The following is a 23,985-nucleotide window of genomic DNA, read 5'->3' on the forward strand; positions in this document are numbered from 1 at the left end:
TCTTAAGGAATCAGCTGTCTTATTTTCTGCTTCACCAGATGATGTTTCCTTTTGACTAGTCATAGAAATATAATTTCCATTATAATAATTAAACATTTATTAAAATACTATATATTTAAGAGTTAATATATGGTTTCTTTCAGTAATAAAATATGGAATACTCTTTTTTCCTATGATACTCGGATCCCAAAACTTAAAGGAGAAACATTCATGCTGAAAATAGATCAATGTACAGCACTAGGTCAGAAATAACATCTCTTGATTAAAACCCCAGGATCTTACTGTGAAACTGTACATTGATTAACAACTAATTTTTCCCTTTTATCCAAATATTTCACTTTCAACATCTGGCAGTGAGTGAAATACAAACCCGGATTACCCGACACTGAAGCAAACCTAATGGCCTCAGCGTATTTGTTGCAGTCCATCCTTCTGTCAGACTCTAGATGCTTGTCTTTCTGAGACAGATTGCTCAGTGTCTTGGGTCAGCACCGTTTCTTAGGCATGCAGGGCACAGTAGAATGTCACATTGCAATCCTGGGTATTTCATGCCTGGTACTTCATGCAGTGTCCTCTTTGCAAGTCTCCACGTCTCTCTCAATGAGGCATATGCACACATTTCCAAACAAATAAGCTGTGATTTCAAAAAGGTATTAAATATGAGATATAAGAGACTAAAATATTGTTGAAAGAAATGGTTAACACATTTCTCAAAAGAAAAATTTCAGTTAAAAGTATGATGCTCTGAATACAGATGTAAACATATTCTAATGTATTAAATCTTAACTGTTCATATTAACATCTAGGCTATTTATTTTGCTGCAAATATCCATTTCTTCGTGTACAAACAGAAAAGCAAGCATGCAGATAAAAAGACGAAGACTCTGAACTTGAGCTTTATACTGTTATGGACTGTCCATGTCCACTGTTGTGTAGTTTTTGACAACAGTGGAAAGGGTACATACCTGCAGTCATCCCCTCCAGCACTGACCACGTATCTGTCTCCACTTGTAAACCGAATATTTGTTAAGTGGGCAGAGTGACCTAAAAATCGTTTGTGTTTCGCCTGAAAAAAACCCAACAACAATAAAATAAGAGTCTAAATACTCTGTGTCCTCCAAAATCAACCAAGGCATGCATGTTATTGTCTATTTTTTTATTTCATCACATATTTCTATCATTCAGAATGTAATACAGGTTTTCAAAAGTGAAAGATCTCCTGAAGAAGAACTACTTTGAGCTGCAACGCAGATTAAACTGTCACCAAATGGGACAGCACCTGCAAATTGGGAACAATCCTCAAGCCAACATAATAAAATTAAGTATGTCTTGTCACAGGACTAACCTCTAAATTTTGTGTAAAATTCTTAACACTGAAAAAATTATTTTCATTATAAGTGTGTAAGCAGTTTACAATGTGCATTCTCAAACCCTGAAAATTAACAGTGCTAGTGTTAGCAAAAAAATCTGTAAACTCTCCATCCATGGAAATACACAGATGGCACTAAAATTACCAGCTGTCTTCCTCATCTGTCAAACGGAGACTGGAGATGAAGATAAATAAAACTAGAGGGATTTTCAGTACGAAGGCACTATGCTAATGCAGACTGGCAGACAATCTTACCACCCACAAGAGCTTATAGCCAGAGCTATTGCACAAAATGGCAGGAAAACTTTGAGGTAAAAAGCATGCTTATGAGACCATAGAGTTAAAGTTACATAGATGCATTAAAAAAGCTACAAATTCAGAGAAGGAAATATTTCCATCATACATCTTCTAGAGAAACAATACGAGACCATAACATCAACAGTACTTCTTGTTGTAATGATGCAAAAACAAGTCCTTACAAATTTTTCAGGACATGGAAAGTCAAACAGTTTGACCATGCCAAAATCATCGCCTGTTACAAGATTGATTCCCGAGTGAGAGACGCAGGCACAGTTTACATCAGCTTTTTCAGCGTGCCTGGACCAGATTCCAATTACTTCATCCCCTAGAACACTGAAAGAGAAGAGCAAGTGATTCTTTTGAAAACTACAGCCAAAACAACAGAATAAGGAAATAGTAAGCAGCTCTCATATTGCAACTGGTTTTATAAAAATGTGATTTTATTCTTACTCATACACACCTCATATAGATTTTACTCTGTAATTAATTTTTATATCATTCCATAATTGCTTCTGAAATGGATTCATTATATTCAAGGCTAGGTTGGATGAGGCTTTGAGCAACGTGATGTAGTGGAGGGTGTTCCTGCCCATTGCAAGGAGGTTGGAACTAGATGATCTTTGAGGTCCCTTCTAACCCAAACCATTCTATGATTCTATAATGTAATTCCCAAAACAACATGGCCCATGACAACACTAAGAAGCTGAGGTGAAATCAATTGTACTAATATTGTCCAGTGAAGTATATGACAAAAAAAAATTATAAAGGACAATTAAAAATAGAATGTCATAGAATCATAGAATGGTTAGGGTTGGAAGGGACCTCAGAGATCATTTAGTCCCAACCCCCCTGCCATGGGTAGGGAAACCCTCTACTACACCAGGTTGCCCAAAGCCTCATCCAACCTGGCCTTGAACACTTCCAGGGATGGGGCACCTACAACTTCTCTGGGCAACCTGTTCCAGTGCCTCACCACCCTCTGAGTGAAAAATTTCTTCCTTAGATCTAATCTAAATCTGCCCTCTTTCAATTTAAAGCCATTGCCCCTTGTCCTATCACTACACACCCTTGTAAAAAGTCCCTCTCCAGCTTTCCTGTAGGCCCCCTTTAAGTACTGGAAGGCTGCTATAAGATCACCCCGGAGCCTTCTCTTCTCCAGGCTGAACAACCCCAACTCTCTCAGCCTGTCTTCATAGCAGAGGTGCTCCAGCCCTCAGATCATCTTTGTGGCCCTCCTCTGCACTATAGCATAAGCATTAGATAAATAAGTTTCAGCTTTTGGAAGATAAAAATATGTATATTCTCATTATAACTATGTTTTGTTGATTCTGCAACATTTATATATCAATAAAATGAAAAGTTTCCTTGAGTCTAGTAAAGATTCTTCATTATAATCAGGGGGGGAAGAGAAATTGTCCTAAATAGAAAACATAATTATCTTAAGATCCCAAACCAGACATTTATAGAAAACTTCCTTTGTAAAGCCTTGTGAAAAGTTGATTTTTATTCAGCTGTGCTTATAATGTATACGCATATTTCCAAGAATGCACAGAAACAAACACCTCATCATTTGTTAATACCCCAATGATTTGGCATTTTTTCTGTGATTCTTTCCCCCCAAATTAGAGCACAGTACACAATATTCACAAAGGAATTATTTACTTCAGACATACTGAATTGGGTCAGAAAACACAGGTTTCTTTTTCTTGTACCAAAGAGGTGACAAAAACAGATTAACCAAACAGAAAACAAAAAGGTCACAACATTAGTTTTCAGAGCTCTCTGAAAAGCTCTTTGTTTTAGTTGTGTCTTGCAGCAAACAGTCAGGATTATTATGGTTTGAAGTGGTTCATATTTGGAAAATTTTCAAGTATTTATTCTCAGTTTTTGTCTGAGGGTGCTAATCAGAGGACAATAATTGAAAGTAGGCAAAGGAGCCTGAAATAAGGCACAGGAAATCAGATTTGCATAGAATATAAAATAAGTTCTTTAAATGTGAAATAAACATTAAATATGGTATCATTCTTTGTGCAATTTCTAAGTCTATTTTGAACGAAATATAACAACTTTAAGGTATTTAGAAGTACCTTTGTATACCTTTTAATACGCAAATGTTAATAGCAACTTTAATATATAGATACCATTAGTGTAATACTGTAAATAAAACTTGAATTATCACTTGTATTGTCTTTTCATGTTTTCATATGTTTTCATTTTCCCTGTACTCTTATCCTCAAATCACTATTTTTGAAGCACATAGTGCGGTATTCCAAGTAATTTGCACAGTGCAATGAAGAACTACTGAGGCTGATGGAGATACATCAAAGGAAGCTAGAGATGCACAGCAAATAGAAAGGCACACATTAGAGAGATCAGTTTTTATCAGATGCCCTCACTGGTCAAACAGCTCATGTTCTACAGAGGGAATCTGCTATGTACTGTCTTCTCCTGTACTTACCTGATCTGTTGCCAGAGCAGATGGGTGCATTAAAAGAAAGTATCTGACTGAATGAAGGGATGAAATATGCTTTTAAACAGTAAGTGCCTCTCCTGGAAGTAATAAGTGTTTTGACAGGTGTAAATATCAGAATCATTTACCTTGTCCAAGTAGCCCATGTTATTCTGTCAATCACAGCCTGGTCCACAAGCTGTTTTCCTGAAGGCACTTCATAGACTTGCCTTTTGTAAGACCCAGTAGAGACCTTTGAGATGACCACAGAGAATTCAGGATGTATGAACTCATTTGAAAATATGAAAATATAATTCTAAAGGGCTTTGAAAAGCATTTTCTTTTACTCTATAAGTAACCTAGCTATTAATGAAACTTGCTCAATGAGTTGAAAATTCTCGAAACCCTACACAAGCATAAAAAATCCACAGTGATAAATCATACAAAATCTTAAAATGTCTAATTAATAAAAAAATAATTGTAACATCTCACATTCTGCACATATTCATTCTCTACATATCTTGTGTGTGTTAGTATGTCTGTCTGTGTATAAATAAATAAGGCAAAATAAACCCATATCATTAAAACCGACATTTCAGCCTGTAGGTGTTGATTTGATAATGAGAGAAGCTTTTTCCTCCTCTCAGATGTGAACAAAACATAGAAAGCAAAGTATGCCTACTTTATTTTGATTTTAAGAAATGTCCTGAGCCCTGTGGCTGGGAGTTGTAACACCATGATTTTGGTGCTGCTCCACAACGGTGAGCACTGAAACAATGTGTAATGCTACCACTCTGGTCAGAGAGATGAAGAATTCACAGGTCCCTGGGGCTTACAGAATGATAGACTCTTTTAAGATAGACCATCAGCATCACAGAGGTAAAAAGGCAGGTAGACACATTACAGTGATTTTGAAATCTGTTTCTTGTTCCTGCGTATTTCTTGTATTTAATATCCAGGATAACTATTTTCATCGTTGTCATGGCTTGATGGGGGGGGGGGGGAGGTCCGGGTGGCAGAAGCTGCCCATCAGATGGGACTCCCATCCCCCACGGGTCTCTTTTCTTTTTCCTCTTTGATTCTCTCCCTCATCCCTGGGGGTTGGGGAGGGTGAGAGAGGGACTGTATAGGGTTTAGTTGCCGGAGTGGCCTAACCCACGACAATCATCCATTTATCACTACAAGAAAGTAACAGTCTAGTGACAGTAACCTACTACACTCCCACATTTCATCACAGAATTTAGCAGCTGTCAAAGGAGAATACTTGCAGAATATCTGTCACGAGTATGTTTTCCATTCAGTATCTTGAACAATCAATGACTGATACCTGGAGATAAGAGCTATCTGCAGAGAAGTCCATCTGGATCACAAAACTTGGGATATCTTTGCAATAGCTGACTCGATTTAGTGTTGGACCCAAAGTCAGATCATAAAAATCCACTGCATTCTCACTGGAACCGACTGCTAAGTAACGAGAATCTGGGCTAAACCTGAATAAATAACAGGGTTTTATGAACACAGGTTGGCACTTGCAACAGATTCTAAGATTTGAGCACAGATAAATTTGCATTTCAAGTATCCGCTATCCAGAACTAAAGAGGGAGGCAGAGTATTTTGTCTGCTAAGCAAAATAACTTTTGAAACAAAATTTTCATGGAACGTATATGCAGCAGAAGGTGGCAATAATTTTGGTACAGCTGTCACACATAAGTGAACTGGGACCATCTATGGAATAACTCTGTACATTATCTGATCTCATTACCATCTCACCGGTCTAACAACTTTGTGACATACCCCGATGACTTTGACTCTCCAATGCTAAAGTTACAAGGCTACAAACTAGAAAAATGAAATGCTGTAAACGAAGAAAAGCCAGACCTTCTAGATGAAATGTACTGAATAAAAAATGTGAAATCAAACCTTTAATCTGCCCAATGTGTCTTTGCACAGTAGTTTCTTTTATCCTGTTTTCTTTTCTAGTCTCGAAAGCCAGTAGTTTCCTGAGCTGAACAAATTCCTCACAGCCCCTTTTGCGTTACTAGGGAAGTTTCTTTATTTCTCTTATCTCTGTTTATTTCTGTTATTTCTGAGGCATGCCTTGGGACAGCTTTCTGATTCCAGCAACGCCCTAACTCCCAGCAGGGCTCTCCTGCTTTCCTGCAGCAAGGTCTCTGTTTGCTCATATTTCTCTCACTCATCCCACTTTGCTCTCCAGAAGCTTCCCTTAGCTGATCACGATCAATTATCTCACAGAAGGAAAAGTTTTGTCCCCGACTCGGGAACCAGAAAGCAAAATTTTACTTTTGCTAACTCCTTTCTAACAAAAGACAACAAAGAGCAAACTGACAGACAGGCATTTCCATTGTCTCTCACATCCAGTTTTCATAAACTTCTGATCTCATTTTACCTCCTACACATCATCTCATCCTGCTCCTTTTCACACCTTCTCACCTGCCCCCTGATTAGGATGGTCTCTTCCTATTGTCCATTTACTTCCCCATTCACACTTCATTTTAACTAATCCTTGGCATTATCATCTGACACTTGTCCTATGATATTGCCTGTTTTTTGACTGCTATCTCTTATCTTCATGTATCTCCTCCTTCCTTTTTGTTCCTGGTATCAGAGTAATCACACAAACTCCACAATCCACTCACTGATTCTAGCTCTCTGAAATATCATTGCAATGCTCCTCAGAACATAAAATTGTATTTTTAAAACTCAAAATAATACAGATTTCTAGAATACTACAATAGACAAAGGCATTATATTTTCTGACCTGATATCTTGAATTGCTGATCTTCTGTCTCTTTTTTTCCCCCAAATTTTTAGAGACGTCACAAGCAAGATAATAAATTCTCCATTTTTCATGCCAATAGCTACCATATCCCCTTCTGGGCTGTAACAAACAGTACGAGCTGCGTGTCCTAGGCTGACTTTGTTCAGCATCTTCTGTGAAGAAATAAAAACCCAGAAGAGTAAGTGTTTCTGTTTTCAGAAAGTATTTCTGAAAGTACCTTATGCTAACAGTTTGCCACTATCGGATGGATTATTCTCAGAATGCATTAAAAGACGAGTTTCAACACCACCACAAGTCTGGGTTTATTTTTTTTTCCCTGCACAACAACTAATCTCCAACACCTACCTTTTCAGCAATATCCCAGAGTCTTACAGTGCCATCTTCTGCAGCAGAAAGGAAAAAATCTCTGGAAGGATGCGTTGCTAGGCCCCAGATTGGTCCATCCATATGACCATTAATTAGAATGTTACATGCAGCATTTTTCTCTCCAACTTCAATTATTTCGGCATTTCTTGTCCCAACAAGAATTTTCCCCTTGAACAACAGTGAAAGAACGATCTCTGATATAATATATTAACTATTCATGATGAACAGTAATAAGGATATAATCCAAAGCTATAGTTCTGTCAAGGTTTGCTGAAATCAAGTAATCAAATATAATTTATTTTTTTAATTCCTCTATGATTTATTAAAGTACAAAGCTGTACATAAATCATGATGCTAGTTGTTGAGTTATTGCTTGTAAGTCAGATATTTAAAGTGTGAAAAAAAAATAGAAATCCTTAGTCTTTAACAAATATATACAGAATATTATCCTGAGTAAGATCATCTGAAGTAGATTTTTTTTCTGCTGTTAAGTTCTAGACACCTTCTCCCTCAACCTTTAATTTCAAATACTAATTAGAAGAGAAGGAGCAAGCAATTTATCATATATTTAATGCTATAGATCAATCCACAAATTCTAAGTTTTATTTTAAAGACATGATGCTTTCTTTACCTTGCCTCTACAAACAGAGCGAACACAGTCCGTCATTTGTCCTGTCTCTAGTCTGAAGGCACGACATCGTTTCAGCTCTTGATCCCATAGCTTAACTGCTCCTCCTTCCTTTGAACTATGAAGAAATCAGGGACAACTATGAGTATAATGTCTGGCACAAAAAATGACAATTAACTAATCATTCATTTATTTAATCACAATTGTACAAATTACTTGGATTAACAACCTCTGTTCAACTTCAGAAAAACAAGTAATCCACCAAAGACTAGGTAACTTTTTAATGTTTAAAGCTGTATTTCAAACTAAATGTTTTTGCCTTCTCTCAAAAATAATAATGTTGTGATAAATAACATTGCAGCATTTAGTAACATGATAAGGTTATTTGAAGATTACTTTTGATTATAATAGTTCAGACCTTTTCATCTTAAGGAGGGAGAACTAGATAATCTCTTTGGTAATTGTGTATTTGTACTTGGACAAACACTACCTGACTGATGTAATGAAGTACAATTGAAAATTCAATATAACTGATAACCCATTCAGGTAATTTATTTTACACTTGCCTATTATTTTTAACCAAAATAAAGTCATCATAAAATGGTGAAGAAGCTTGCATGTGTGCTTTAGAAAGATGACTTCTCTAGAAGTTAAAATTATGAAGAACTATTTGTACAGCATTTAGATTCTGATTCGTCTCTCTTAACTTCAAGTACTTAAGCAAGGCACCCAGATCAGATTCCTAGCAACTCGAGGCCTTCTCTTATAATCGACAGAAAAAAATAGGGACTTGAAGCTCATGTGGGCTTACCTGTACTTTGGAGGTAGTGGCTACTTCTTTTCCTACCACTGATTCAGGGATCTGAAAGAGACTACTCTTCTAGCTTCGATGTCTCAACTGCCCAGTATTAGATGGGATGAACCCAAACCTTTTTTAAAGATTACATGTGCATGCAGAAAAAAGAAAAAAGAAGACTCACGGCCTTTCTTTGCCTCCTGTAACAATCAAACCGTCTCTTAATGTGGTGTACATTGTGAAAACAGGTCCATTGTGAGCTTTGGCCACAATTCGTATCAATACATGATCTTTCCAAACACAAACATCTCCACTGATAGTACCTGTAAATGTCAAGTTATTCTGAAAAGGGGAAAAATAGACTCATCATCTGATTCTGAGTAAGGCAGGAAGAAAAACATTCAGAAATAAAGATCATCACCATTTGCATTTAGGCTAGATTGCTTTTATTTGATGATGTAGAAGATAAAATTTTGGAAGGGGTAATAAGAACCTATAGGGACAAAACAATGAGCTACTATATTCTTTCTCGAAGTCTGAAACATGCTTTCTTGTAGCTAATAGGCTCTGGGCTGCAAGAAGAAATGCAATGATTTGAGCTTCAGCCATAGGGTTATCTGTGTTTTCAGCCTATCAGGGCTGCAAACTGTGTTAAAAAAAACAGAAAACCAAGAACAGTTTTGACACTTCACACAAACAGGCAGTTTGCACTCTCTTGCTACGTACACTATGCTTGCAGTTATTTTTGTTGTTAGGTGAAGGTACTTGCTGGATTACAGTAACAATTAGTTTATGAAGAAAACAGTTTGACTTAACTCAGAACTAAAAGCTGCCTGTTTACTTCTGCTTCCGATTTTTGAAAGGTAATAAAAATAAATTTAATTACCTCTGAAATTTAAGGGAAATTTATTAGGATAGACTTAAAACCAACGGGAACTGGTTATTGAGAAAAACTATTTTAACTTATGTAAACAACTCTCAAATTCAGTATCGCGCGTAGTATTTCAGACTAACAGTATGCATGTATATATTTGGCAAGAACACTTGCCTTGACTGAGGTTGATTGATGTTCTATATCCTTTTTTTAAGGGGAGTGTCTTAATTAGTGCCCTAATAAATGAGTAAATAAAAGAGGACTAGAAATGAACTTGGGAGCAGATCCACTGTGAAGATGCAGCATAACTGTTGGGCTGCTTCCAAATCCTGTTTAGAAGCATCTCAACTCGCTCCTTCTGAGACAAAATCAAGGAGGAAACTAATCCCAGAACCGCTCCCTGCAGGAAGTATGGAGAACACACCAAATTTGGATTTGGCTTTATTCAGTTTGCCCAGCTTTTTACAAAACTTTTGCAAGCTTTGTATCCTCAACTAACCTCATACCATACTCCAGGACATTCAGCATACAGCCTGATTTTCACACTAAGAATCTGTCCCTCCATAAGAAAGTGCACAGACTAATGCCTGGGCTGTGTGTGTCTAACAGTTATCATTTGGAAAATATCTTTTTGCTTTTTAGGACTCTCTCAAATCGGGGGGTGGGGGAGAGAGAGAGACCACTCTGGAAAAGAGATGGTCTCATGAAAAATGAAACCACAGGCCAGTTACAGTTTGAAAAATCAAAATCAATAGTATAAATTCAGTCTGGACCCAATAGGCAGATCAGCAAGCAGGACAGTAACACACACAATAAAAGAGAAGCACCACATCACAAAAGCGGCTATCTGCCCAGCTGAAGACATGAGTGCTGCTCGTACAGACCAACTCCTGGAATGGCAAAGCTGTGAACTTAGCAACAAGGCCCGCATCTGTCAAAAAAACCCCAAAGCAAACCAAACCAAAACACTACTGCAGTCATTTAACAGTCATAGATATTAACGAATGCCCCAGGACAATGATGCTATTGGATCACGCATGAGTAGTAATGCATACAGATTATAATATAATCACTCCCAGGTGGGCATAAAATTAGCCTCATTTCTCCTGTTTGGTTCCTGCAGTCTAGAGTCAGCTTTGTTTTACCTGGATTAAACACCAAGCAGCATCTTATCAGTCCAAAGCACATACATTTGTCTCTTTTGAAAACACACAAATCCATATGCTTTCTTCTTTTCTGTTCTGTACTGTACTAGTTTTAACTAGCAGATAGGTATTAGAAACGCTAAACTGAGTTTAATAAAACATCTGACATATTCATTAGCAAGTTAGAAAAGTCTCATTGAACTGAATAAAGGCAGAAGAGTTCAAAAATTTTTGTTTGTATGCATTTTTTAATAGTTTGTTAAGGTACCTACCGCTCCAAAAGCTACAGATAGCATTGTTTGCATTCGGGCATCTTCTATGGAGCTCAGCAGCCCTTTTTTACTGAGAAGAGCTCTTCCAGCCAGTGTCCAGAACCTTACGTGTTTTACTCCCACAGAAACAAACTGGGTATCTGAATCTGGCCTGAATTCTGCTACAAATATACGCTGGTTATGACCAGCTCGGCTGGCAATTTTGGCACCTGGCAGAAAGAAAATGGACATTTTGAAGTCGTTGAGAAAAATATACATTTATAGTTTAAAAAAATATAAAAATTATGGAGAATGATGAGTCATCCAAGACCACACAGGCTGGGGAGAAAAGCACAAACTGCTCCTAAATTAAAACTAAATTAAGATGCAGCTAAAAAAAAATAATTTAATAAGACCCAGTAGCAAAGTGTAGCAACTAATGAAGGTGCAATCTACTCAGAATTTTCAATTTCCTCAGGAGTATAAAAGAATCAGGAGCTCAGATCCAAGTAAGTTTCCATCTTCTCTTAAATTCCCATGACTCCTCTGAAAATCCCAAACTCTGGACAAATTACAAAATGCTAATGAATGACTTCTCTGCAAATTTTGTCCCAAGCTAGAAAACCTTTTTTCTTTCTGCAGAAAATGCAGAAACTGACTTTGTTACATACAGTCTTAGATTCAAAGGTAATGCTTTTAAAGACGTGTTAAAGTAAGGTAAGACGTGTTAAAGACGTGTTAAAATCAGACGTTTTGACCCATATGAGGATTGCTTGATCTGGATCCTTAGCTGCTGTGTTGAATCTGTATCAACTCTTAAGCATGAGCACAGGCACTTTCTGACGATAGAGCAGCGAACTGCTGCACGGAATTTTACCACACATCCTTCATACTACCTAAGACTGTAAAAATACACGTTTGACATTGTGTCCAGCTCCACAGGATCTAACAGAGAAGCTGTGAAGGATCACTTTTTAACTCGATAGCTGATCTTTAAACTTCTGAGAGATACTAGCTAATCAACAGAAATCTCCAAAGAAAGAGGAATAAAAAAACCTAAGACTAGAGAATCAGTTTCATAATCTGAGCATGGCTTTGTCAGACAGAAAGGAGATGAGGAAAGGAGCTGACCAAATCACTTTAGCCTAAATCTTGAACTCAGATCAAAGCCAATCTGAAAACACCTAGGAGAGCTTAAGACATCAATTACATAGCTGCATAGAGGAGCTGTGCGGGCATCACATTTATGCAATTTGCAATTTTAGGGGGATAATTTTAGGAGTACAACAATCTAGTCATTAATCAGACTTTAGAGAAAAATAAGAGCAGAGAAGAATAAAAAGTTTTTACAAAGAGCTTTTACCAAGCAGCAAAGAAATGGTTTAAAAATACAAACGAATTAAGACTACAATTTTCTTTAATTATTCTAACTAGAAATCAGTGAACTATCTTCATCTTTACACAGCAGTTTCAGGAGATATATTTAGCAGTTACTAGAATGGGTAAGTATATTTATTTTACCTATTCTTGTGCAGTGCATAGTGCACAGCATTCATTGCAGTAATTTTCAATCTGCTGATATTTTTATGTTACAATCGCTATTGACTCAAGCCAACATACCTCTAACAACATAAACACATTCTACAAAAACAACCACTTTCTCACCTTCCTGCCACTTCCAAATGGTAATGGTATGTTCGGGATCCAGCCCTATGGAGAGCAGCAGTTTGCCAGTGGCACTGAAACTGACTGAGCAAACGCCCTTTGAATGGTAGCACCGCAGCACCGACAGTGTCTGCTTGTTCATTGCATCCCACACATGAATAGAAGGAGCTGTAGCTACACAAATACAAAAACATGTAATCAGTGTGTTTTGAAAATGTCTAATGATTTTTTTTATTGAAGCAGTTAATATTTTTTTAGTAAGACAAATAAAATTGTTCTGGTCAGACAGAAAATAAAAAGAAAGAAAAGAAAGGAGATTTTGGCCTCCCTTTGGAAACCAATTTACGGCAAACAGGATCATTAAGTAGGACTAAGAAGTTGGCCTCATTTCACTACAGGAGATGAAAACTTTGCTTAACCTGTTACTGGACTTCTGAAGCATAGCAGAAGCTCTGAAAGCAAGCTGTCTTCTGTTTTTCTCCTAGTAAAACTTAGCTCAGCGTGCTAACTCAAAAACCTTTATAAATATTGAGTAAATCATCAAGAACACAATTTCTACATGGGGCTTTTGGACAACTGATAGCTACAGAGAAATTAGTTTACAGTGCAAGGCCAAAATCTCCTTTTCCACAAAATGGCCATCTGTCTGAAATGCATGCTCTCATAGGAGAATTTCAGCTGAATAATCAGCTTGCTTACTGATGTGGAAGAAGTAGGCTATTTAATTTAGTTTGCATCGTTTGGACTGCAACCTCCTTGCAGTAAGAACCGTCTTCCCATGCTACTAATGTATGTGATCACTTCTATTATGATGACAGCTAGGTTTTTTTCAAATGCAATGCTTTCTCCAAAGATCCTGCAATCCATATATAGTTTGCAATTTCTGAATAGCATCTAGAGCGTTTCCAGGACAGTAAGATTCTCTCTCAAACATCTTTACTTCTGATCTCTAGTAAATCTGACTGCAGAGTCTGGAGGTTACTGGGTTTTGTCATAGACTCAGATTCACATAAACTAAATTCTATTTCAGCTCCATGCTTTGCATTTCTAATTAGCTAAATTTAGTCCCTCAAAGGCACACATATGATGGGAAACAGTACGCACAGGGACCTAGGTAAAATTTCAGCCACATAAAACTAAGTTTTTAAGCACAATACCACAGCTGTTCCAAAACAGTCTTTAGAACAATCCTCCTAATTTCTTCTGTTTCCCATAGGAATTTCCTCTCATAGCACCAACATGCTGTTATCCTCACCTTTTGAGAGGTACTACAGCATAGTATAGTCATGCCATTAAAACAGAAAGGGCAGGGGATGGCAACAACTAGCATGTCTCAAAATTTTCAGCAAATTCCTTGCTGTCCTTATGAAAAGTTGAGGGAAGGTAAAGCTTTATTATGGCTCTGAACTGTTTTTTCCTCTTCAGCGCTCCCCTTGGTAGTACTCTGTATTACCCTTGACCTGTGCACATCCACTATAACCTTGGCCAAAATTTTTCTTTCAGGTGGCAGACAGAAACTTTCACCTAGATTTCATGAGTAAAACCTGACAAAATCTTTTAGAGCAAGACTTGCAGGACAGAGAAGATAGACTCTTGATTCCTCCTACTTGATGGTGTTATTCTGAAAGTCTCTGTCCTGACATTGCATCCTGCTTGTCCACAAGCAGCTCTCCAGCTGCTCAACATCTGCTCTCATAAGAGAGATTTTCTAAGGTGTCATCTCCATCTCAGAGAAGTTAGATAAAGCTACCATGGACTGGCAGGACAAAAAATATCTTCAGTAAAATGAAGAAAATCTATACCAAGTCATTACGAAACTTAATTTCCAGCCTATTACAAACATTACTGCTTCAAGAACCCCTGCATCACTGTAGACAACAGAAAATCGGAACTAGAAAAGCGGAAGTTGTCAGTAAGAAAGGTGCCAAATAGCCATCGATAAGTTTTAAGTGCAACTATGCAACTTTCTAATGAAGGCAGACAGTAGCTTGGATTCCAGACTAATGGTTCCATAAAGAAGAAAAAGTAAGAGTGCTGGTTTCAAGCAGTGACAACAGAATTTAGTAATATACATAAGCTCAAACTAAAGTTGCAGTAGGAAGAAGGCAAGTGAGAGGGGGAAAGTCTCCAGGCATTATATGCAGGACTAGAGATGTTCTTTCAAATAACCAACCATATCATCACTGCTTCTTTTATACAGTTTAAAAGTGTGGGAAAAGGTACCTATATTCTTCCTCCCATCCTTAGAGCAAGCACAATTTGGCATATTTAAAAGAAGTCAACACACATTAAAAATGCCATTGTATATTTGTTCTTCACAGAACAGGCTTCAGATCCACACGAAGATTATTATACTTTCTAGGTACACATGAACATACATTTATGCATCTCTGAAGATGTGTCACAAGACAATTATGGCTGCTCAACAATGAACTCACTCACACATGATGGTGATGAATTTTTACGATTACAGTTGAAAAAACAACATCTTAATAAAAATTAGCTCAGTCAAGACTGTCAAACTGTCAAAGACCCAAAATGATACAGAAAAAATTAAACTGACATCATAACAGGCATTTTGGATCAGTGGTAATAACTGCATGACAATCATACATAAATGTGAAAGGTGATTGTTTTTTTCACTCAGTCACCTAGGCCTCCTCAATGAAATTTACTTTAGAAACGCATATTTAAAATTATACTCAATTGAGTGTCTGAAATAAATGTTAATTGTCAGCCCCAACATGTCTATAAAACCTGCAGGCGTTCACAGAAACGCTACAGTTGCAGTACGTATTAGAATTCGCTAATCACTGGGCAGCAAGAAGGGAGTATGTTACAGTAAAAGTAGATTTTAAGTGTGTTCTAACATTTTAATTGTTTCTATATTTACAATTTGCTGAGCTGTTTATATTCAATGCTGACAGTAATATGACTGATACAAGGTTTTAATAAACTAAAAATGAATTCACGTCACTTATTGCTCTATAAAGCTGTAGACGGCTACTAGGTAGGCTGACTACACCTGAAGATGTTAAAATTTTATTTCCCTTACCTGACATATCTGCTGAGTCTCCTGTAATGGAAAAGCAGCAGAAAAATAATTAGACCAGAAATAATATAAGTGCTAAAGAAAATATATGCCACATTTAGTGTAATTTCTTAACACACACCTTGATGTCATCTCTTTCCATTGCAGCAGCACCAATACTGCTTTTAGTGTTAAACAATTACTGATAAAAGGCGGTCACATCAGAAATAAAAATTCATAGAGTATCTTTTAATTTCCATTTTGAGTTACAACACAAAAAAACTAGTTTTAGTGTATGTTAGGTCTCTCTCTACCAAACTAAATAAAAACCATATTTTACATGTTGCTGATATTTTAACAAATTAAGTAGAAAAAACCCCCGCTGATTGCTATTCTGCTAAGAAGTAATGTTTCAGTCTGATCTTGACAAGTGGCAAATGCACGCGAAGTTCTTCTATAGAAGCATTAAGAAACCACAATTATAAAGGCTCAGGTACTGGGAAGTATTACAGAGACTCTGCATAACAGCATTGCCATTTAAAAATACCTGAAATAATGTTTCTGCAACTCTTTTGAAGATTTAAATCATGATGGTTTATGTTTGTGCCAGTTATATCAGTAGGAAAAGTAGAAGCAGTTAAGTATGTTCTTTACGGAGTATGTACTCCTTAACATCTGTTCAGAATCTAAAAATAAATGTTGTTTGAAGATGTTTTAATTTCAGATCATTTTTCAGATTTAATTTCCTCTTTAAAAATACGTTTTGTAGTTTAATTGTTAAGTGTCATCTGTTCCTGATCTGTATGCCTTAATCTATATTACAAAACAGTTAAAACTGTTCTACTGCTAGTTAATGTAGAAATTATTATGAAATAAAAAAGCATTAAAGGTCCTGTGTTTCTTCTCGGGTGAGACAAACACTGAAGAAAATCCATGCAAAGAACAAATTTTCACATTTTGCCTACATTCTTCTCCTATATTCTATCATATGGAAAAGCAAACAAGGTCAGAATAAGAAATATGTTGAAAAAGCAAATTCCTGAAGACAATAAAAGGTCTGTAATTCATGCAAATGTTCTTTGCAATCAAACCGTAAGAAAAAATCTGCTGATAATTATTTCCATTTAAATAATTTCCATTAATGATTTCTTTAAATTGATGTGAGGCAAGAAACTCACCAAGAAATGAAGCTATTTTAGCTAAGCAGTTACTACTATTAATGAGTCAATTTTAGTGAGACATGCACTTTAAAATCCAAAGGACAGAGGGAAGCAGGTAATAAATGCTGACAAACTGACCATAGCGAGATGAAACATCTAAAACAAATCTACAGAAGAAAAAAATAAAAGCTATTCTGGCTAAAATAAACTATGGTGTTTTTTTTGTATTCTATGCACTAAGGAAAACAATATGGTTTTGAATCTGCTGAGAAACAACTGAAGCTATGAAAACTGCAATTGGGTTGTAGGACTACAAAAATTTCACTATTCTGCAAAATTTTGAAACAGCAGTATTAGTTCGCCTATGCATATGTACAGTGGTATTTTTTCTTTTTAACCTGGTTCCTTCATAAAGCAATTTTAATGTTACTATGAAACATATATATTTTCACCCTAAATCTAGATTTATCTGTAGGGAAACATTCAGGTTTTGGTTCTGCCTAGAATATTACAGCTATGTATTATCAAAACACCAGTAGATATTATAAATCTGCCTGACGAGATAAAACCTATATAAAGTGACATCTATTTTAAGAATTCTGAGTTTAGGCCATATAGAAATGAAAGACAGATCAATTAAGCTTCTTTGGAAGGGCTGTGACTCTTTGGAAGGCCTAACACAAGCTGATAGTTAAATAAAACCAGTCTAATTTCATGGGGCTTAAGATTTCTAAAAAAATATTTTTGATAACACTCCAAACAAAAGATAAGCTTAATCTTCTTTCAAGCCTCAATGTTTTTTGTTCAACTTTATTAAATTACACTCAAAACATATAAAGAGGACAGGTAACTGAGTAACACTCATACAAACGGAGATAGCAAAATCAAATATTTTTGTGATTTATCATGAACTCACAAGGCCCTAATTGCATGCTCTTATGTTAATTTCTTTTTACAGAAATACAAACATACCTACTTGGCCAGTTGCCACTATGTTGGTAAACTTGGGGTGCTGGTTTACAGTGAGGCACAAAATATCGTCATTGTGTTCCTGGTAAAAAGACTGAGAGCCTAAAAAAAATACATATAAAATAGTTCGACTTTAATTAAAACATTTATACACATATAGACATGGTTAATATTTTAAAATTTTATAATATTTGTAAGAAAACAGCATTATGGTGATGGTGCAGTTCAGAGCTTAAAACCAGGAAACAGAAACTCCTAATTTTTTATCTCAATTTTAACATGTAGCACTCAGTAACTCTGAACCATTCCCTCAGGTTTTCCACATCAAGTTGCTTAAATATCACAGAAACAAACTGCATGTGTTACTCCTTAAGAGGTCTCTTTTATCGAAACTAAATTGGTTACTGAGAATGAACATACGTGATACGGAGGACTGAAATGTAAACCAAACAAGAAATAATTAACTTAGTCTTAGAAAAAACATTAAACAACTATAATTACCCCATTGTTCAGCTGTTTTTGTTTCTGTGATCATTTTAAAAAGCAAATTTCAGAAAGCTAATAGAAAAATAATCAAATCTTTGCTTTCTTCAAAATTCAGTCACCAGAAACATTTCAATATAGTTTGCTTATGCAGCTATTATGAATCATCTCTACAGACTGAATTTTCAGAAACAATTAATAATTTTCCCACATACTTTTATAAGATTTAAAGCATACCAGTTACTTCACAAACTGTAACTCCATGTGTGTGAAGAAACACTTTTCCTCAAGTGGGTTTTCTCCTACCTGTTGCCACATTATACAAGATCCCAATAGATGCAGTATGATATATTACATCAGCACCATCATTCAAATAGTGCACGTTGTTTCTGCAGTCCCTCCCTCGGTACCCAAATACCAGCTCCAAAATGAGGTCCTAAAAAAAGATATTTTCCTCTATTAGATACTCAAGACCTTAAAGCAGTTATGAACTTTACAATCTTTTCCAGGATTTTATTTTTCAAATGTGTCCTTATGTAGTAAAGGCAAAGGAGTTTAATGATGTCTCAAAACAACAGAAACTGAGATCGTGCCTTTCTTGTCAGCCCACATTGCTGCTCATTCTTGTCATACACCGTCACATCATCCTGTCATCTCTGGTGGATGCTGTAGTATATTTCTATGTGTACACACACACGTATAAATACACAGAATGAGATACTCATACACATGCATATAAATAAATAAATTACAGTGAGCAAAAGAGCACAGCTCTTTTGAAGAAACTAAGAAACAAAGAATGACAAACACTGGTCCACAATTTAATTCCAGCTGGCAATTAAGAAAGCTGAATTACAGCCTAAAACTTCTCAAACACTGAGGGCAAAAGGCCATTTATTATGCTACACCAAACATTGTTTCATATAATAGAAAATATTTCAGTTGATATGAAGAACTGTGTTTTTCAAGGTCAGATGAAATTTCCACTTCAGATTAATCAAAAGTGAGTGTATTTATTTGCATTGGCCAGGCAATGAAAAAACAAACAGGTGCCTGAGCTAAAGGCATCATTAATATATTTTTTTTAAATAATTTTGTTTTTTAAAACTGTTGACAATGATGAATTTTAAACAGTTTTAAAATAAATTTTTAAAAAATTGCAGTAAAAGATGTTTAATTTTATTAGCACTAATACACACATTAACAATCCAGTTATCTAAACAGGACATACTGCTTTCTACACACTGCATTTAAAAGGTTTTATTGTTACCAAGAATTAAGTTGTGCTCCATTTCATTGGCAAGAAAAAGTAATATCAGGCTTTTTTAGACTCTCAAAAAAAAATTTCTCTCCCACTTTTTTTGCTATTTACTCACTATTCAATATTTCCATCTTTCATACATTTAAAATGAAACAATCATTTAGTGTGTCCACAAATGTGTCAACTTCTGGAAAAAAAAATTCCTAAAAGGAGAGGAAGAGGAGATCAATGTTCTTCTTACCTCTATAGGTCTCTTTTTTTTCCCAACATTATTTGTCTGAAGCTTCTCCGGCTGTGGCAATGCCCTACTAACTGGTGGTCTGAAATAAAGAACTGTGAATAAGAGAAGGCTGTCCGTCACCCATTCCATACTAACACAGTACCTTCCAACCTGCTACTGCATATGGAAAACTTATAGCACTATCCTGCTTAACTAATATTTGCATTCAACTTTAAAAGAAAGACCTTTGTCAAAGGAAAAAAAAACAAATCATCACCTTTGTTTACATGCTAGGTTTTCCAACAATTCTTTGACAATCCATGAGGTTAATGCAAAAGCTTCTTCTATAATGAACAACCACTGATACAATATTCTTAGCATTTTCCATGCTATATTCTCAAGGTACTTCCATCTTCTCTGTAGCAATTTTTATTGGACAAACTTTAAAGGTTTACCTGATTAATCTAAATTCTTGAGATAGTCATTCCTATTCCCCCATGCTTTCAGAAGGCCCTAGCTTTTCCTGCTTTTCTAATAGTTTGTAAAGAACTCCAGGTACACCTGCCCATTCACTCTTACACCAACAGAATCAAGTTATTGATCAATGCTTAATTGGAAGTAAACTATCACCATGCGAATGCATGAATATGGGCCATAACTTATGTTCCACTGTTCTGAATAGCCTAGATTTAATTAAGAAATCTCAACAGATATGTTTGAGAAATATCTGTAACATATCTTTCAGATTATGCTCAACTGTTCATATAAAAAGAAACATACAAATAAGTTTTATTTATCAAACTTATGCAACTATTTCCAGTCACTCGCAGGAGCATTGGTTATTGATTCTGTACATACAGCATATGTTGTCATGAAAAGAGACCTGTACATTTGACCCTCACCTTATCATTGTGTGCTACTAAAATGGAATCAAATCCAATCAAGTAAAACCACTGAAAGGCATGATCAAAAATGAAAGGCACAGATTCTGTATGGGCAATGAGCTTTCTGAAAGCACTTCACAGTGATACAGAGAGTAAAAACTTGCCCTTATTCATTCAAGTAAAAGAAGAGACAGAGAAAGAGAGAAACTAATACAGGCCAAGTCCAATTAAAATTTGTAGGGGTCGGTGGGGGTAGGGAATTAGACAGCTTCATCAAACATCTGAGGTACATTTACATTAAGATTTTTCTCTTCTCTTGTAAAGAACAACTTTTTTTTTTTTCCAGTATCTTTTTTGAAATGTTCACGCTTACCTCTCAGAATATTAACAAATGAAGCTTTGTTTGGGTTTCAGAGTGTGGAGTGGGTTTTATGTTTGCATAAAAACATAAGTACTGCTTAAAACTGAACAAATTCTAGTGCTTACAATCTCTGAAGTTAAATGGCAAAATAATAACCAGTTCTCTGCCTGTGCAATCATAAGCCTTTGAAGAACGAACAGGGTTAACAAGTTAAATGAATTCCACACAACCATGATTGTATTTATCCTGTTATTTTATGGCTAAGAATTATAGTTATTGAAATACATCTAATGTCTGATTTATGTAACAGGTTAACGATATTAAGAGCTGCTAATCAGCTTTTTCCTATCTATAGTTTATTACTTTAAATTACAACTAAAATTCCTTAATTCTTTTGATACCTCCATAATTGCTGCTTATTTATTAGGTAACTAAGAGCACACTTAAAAATGCAAGTTCCTTAAAAAACACTTACACGAAAGTGGTTCCTTAAAAACCACTTACATAACATTGACTTTAAATCCGTTTTTAAATTAAGAAAACACAACATGTACCTTTCTCTTTTTAAACATCGAAATCAGGAACAACGCTCAAGTGCTGAAAATTGGAAGACTGTACACCAGTGATTCTGTTGGTCCTAACCATTAGTTTCCCCAAGAATCGGGGGGGGGGGGGGGGGGGGGGGGGGGAAGGAACCTACAATAAGTAGCAATGTTCATTAGTTTTCCACCTCTTCTCTCATCCCATGCAGCAGCTATAAAATCAAACAAGTACAGCAGGAAGAGTATTGCAGAAATGTGAGACTGGCATGCTGTTTGTTGTGCATGCTGCTTCTACTGGTATGTTAAGAACCTTAAGAAGTCTTCTGGAGAAAAAGAAATCCAGCTGTCAATGACATATTAAGGACTAAAAAGAAAATCACAGTGCCATCTCACTCAGCTGTGAAGCATCAACACCCGAGATATGATTACCAGCCTGCACCTACACCAGCAGAAAAAAATCCAAACCTTCTTGAGGAATGGAAAGTAGAAAAAGATACAGATACACACCTCTTACAGTTGCAGAGAGCCTTCCTAGCTGAGAGAGAAGCATAATTTCTGATGCTTTTCAGACAGCAAGGAAATCTTTAAATGTAGCTTCCTTTAGACTGCACTGCAGCCAGCACATGGAACAAGAAAGTCAGATTCTAGATCTAGTAATCTTGCATAAATTTCTCTATTACTTTGAAGAGCAGACTAAGAAGCATATCAGTAACTAATGCCACTCTAAAAAAAAAAAAAAGAAAAAAAATTTCTGAAAAGTAGCACAAGAGCGAATGAAGATTTCAGATCAAAGACAGGAGACTACTGTTCATTACCACCAAAAATCTCCACCTGATCTGAAGCAAGAAGTCCAAACTGTAGGAAATTGAGTCTAATTCTCTTAGGACAATTCCCAACAATCTATCCGTAAAAGTATTTTTATGCCCACCTCGATTTAGAGCTTCTAAGAAGAAAAAAGGCATTCCCAGAAATGCAATTATTTAGGAGCAACACAGCACATTTATCAGTTGTCAGAGGCTAGTGCTGTTCAACTGCTGTTGCAAAGAAAAATCAAGAGACTGAAAGAGGACTGCGTGGGTCAGGGGAGATTCAAGGAAATAAAAAGGATACATCTAAATCAGCAGAGGAAATCCCTGTAACTGCATATATGAGGTAAAGAAAATGAAAAGTAGGTTCCTAAGTTTTTACCCTGAAAAGAAAAAAACAAAACCAAACAAAAAACGAACCACCAAACCTAAGCTTTATAGCAGTAGCAACCTCGATGACCATAGGTCATCCAGACAGCTCTGGAGTAGAAGCGAGTGACAACGCTGGTGCTGAGCAGTCGGGCAACATGCAAGGGCTGTAGGGTCCATCACTGGAGGTCAGTCCTGCTTTATAGATGGGGTTAGGGGAAGATTGAGCAAAACTGCCCAATCCGCCTCCTGCTCACTCCAGAATGCTTCCAAATATATTATATTTTTAAATTCTGATTTGTCATGGACAATCCAGCAACAGTCTTATTACTAAAACACAGCATAAAGAGCCCTTCTTCTACTTGTCACCCTCACATTTGACACAGAGCACTCAAGCCTCATTTCTTTCCTTTCCCGCCGCCCTCCCTCTTCATTTATATCCCTGAAAGACAGAGATAAAAAAGCAGAAAAACTAAAGAGATCAGGAGAGCATATCTGAAGTCTCATGGAAACTGTAAAAACTGAAAGGACACGGTTCTAGCACAGGTTTATATTACTGAAACAGAACTGACTGGAAGTGAAGATTTCTCTGCTGCTCGGATCTAGAACATGGCATTTGTGTAACATTTGCTCTGTGCTAATCCCTTCTGATACCACGGGAGAAGAGGTAAAACAATCTCACATACAACTGCTTGGAAAGACCACCTGTACTTAAAGGCTGTACAGATAAACAGGTACAAATACAGGCTGACATCCATCCTTAGGCAATCATTAGAGTACATTTACATTTGTACGTTACCATACAAAACAGTAAAGTGAATGCACACTGGTCAGTAAAACTCGACAATTTATACTCAGCTATATTATCTCACAGGTCACCTAAATAACTTATACAAGCAACCATCTATGAAAGACTAATTCTATATAGATTCAGAGCAGTGGAACTGGAAAGCAAATTACAAGTACGTATGTATTTTTTTCCCAATGAAGTTTCAAGATGCCAACTTGTGATTTAAAAGCAGGAATGTTGAAAGACACTAGAATACATTTTCCAAGTGCTTTTTTTAAAAGTCTGAAAGCTGAAGACGTTTTTCATTTGCTATTTAATGTGCAGGAAAGTGACTAATGGCATATACAACACACAGTGGGCATATACTTGCACGTGTAACTGGCTGCATGCTCAAAAGCTGTGTGCAAAAGATGCGAAGGAGAGCATGAATAACATTTCGGGGTGAATGCACATATGGATGGGGTCA

At 36.3% G+C, this 23,985-nt stretch overlaps 1 protein-coding gene across 3 annotated transcripts in view; it reads right to left on the reverse strand.

Moving 5' to 3' along the window:
• Nucleotides 1-597: 597 nt before the first annotated feature.
• Nucleotides 598-23,985, reverse strand: part of EML5 (EMAP like 5) — a 117,311-nt gene continuing 93,923 nt past the window's right edge. For all 3 annotated transcript variants that reach the window (XM_086612639.1, XM_086612638.1, XM_086612637.1), the window contains 15 exons: nt 19,789-19,867; nt 18,593-18,722; nt 17,807-17,905; nt 15,699-15,719; nt 12,644-12,817; nt 11,000-11,208; nt 8,893-9,050; nt 7,916-8,030; nt 7,264-7,452; nt 6,898-7,070; nt 5,446-5,608; nt 4,268-4,371; nt 1,849-2,002; nt 966-1,066; nt 598-634 (listed from right to left, as the gene is read on the reverse strand). In XM_086612639.1, coding sequence (XP_086468765.1) covers nt 598-634; nt 966-1,066; nt 1,849-2,002; nt 4,268-4,371; nt 5,446-5,608; nt 6,898-7,070; nt 7,264-7,452; nt 7,916-8,030; nt 8,893-9,050; nt 11,000-11,208; nt 12,644-12,817; nt 15,699-15,719; nt 17,807-17,905; nt 18,593-18,722; nt 19,789-19,867 — 1,906 coding nt within the window. The remainder of the gene's footprint in view (nt 635-965; nt 1,067-1,848; nt 2,003-4,267; nt 4,372-5,445; nt 5,609-6,897; nt 7,071-7,263; nt 7,453-7,915; nt 8,031-8,892; nt 9,051-10,999; nt 11,209-12,643; nt 12,818-15,698; nt 15,720-17,806; nt 17,906-18,592; nt 18,723-19,788; nt 19,868-23,985) is intronic.

Source organism: Tauraco erythrolophus, chromosome 6, assembly GCF_009769465.1.
Source record: "Tauraco erythrolophus isolate bTauEry1 chromosome 6, bTauEry1.pri, whole genome shotgun sequence".
Taxonomy (NCBI): domain Eukaryota; kingdom Metazoa; phylum Chordata; class Aves; order Musophagiformes; family Musophagidae; genus Tauraco; species Tauraco erythrolophus.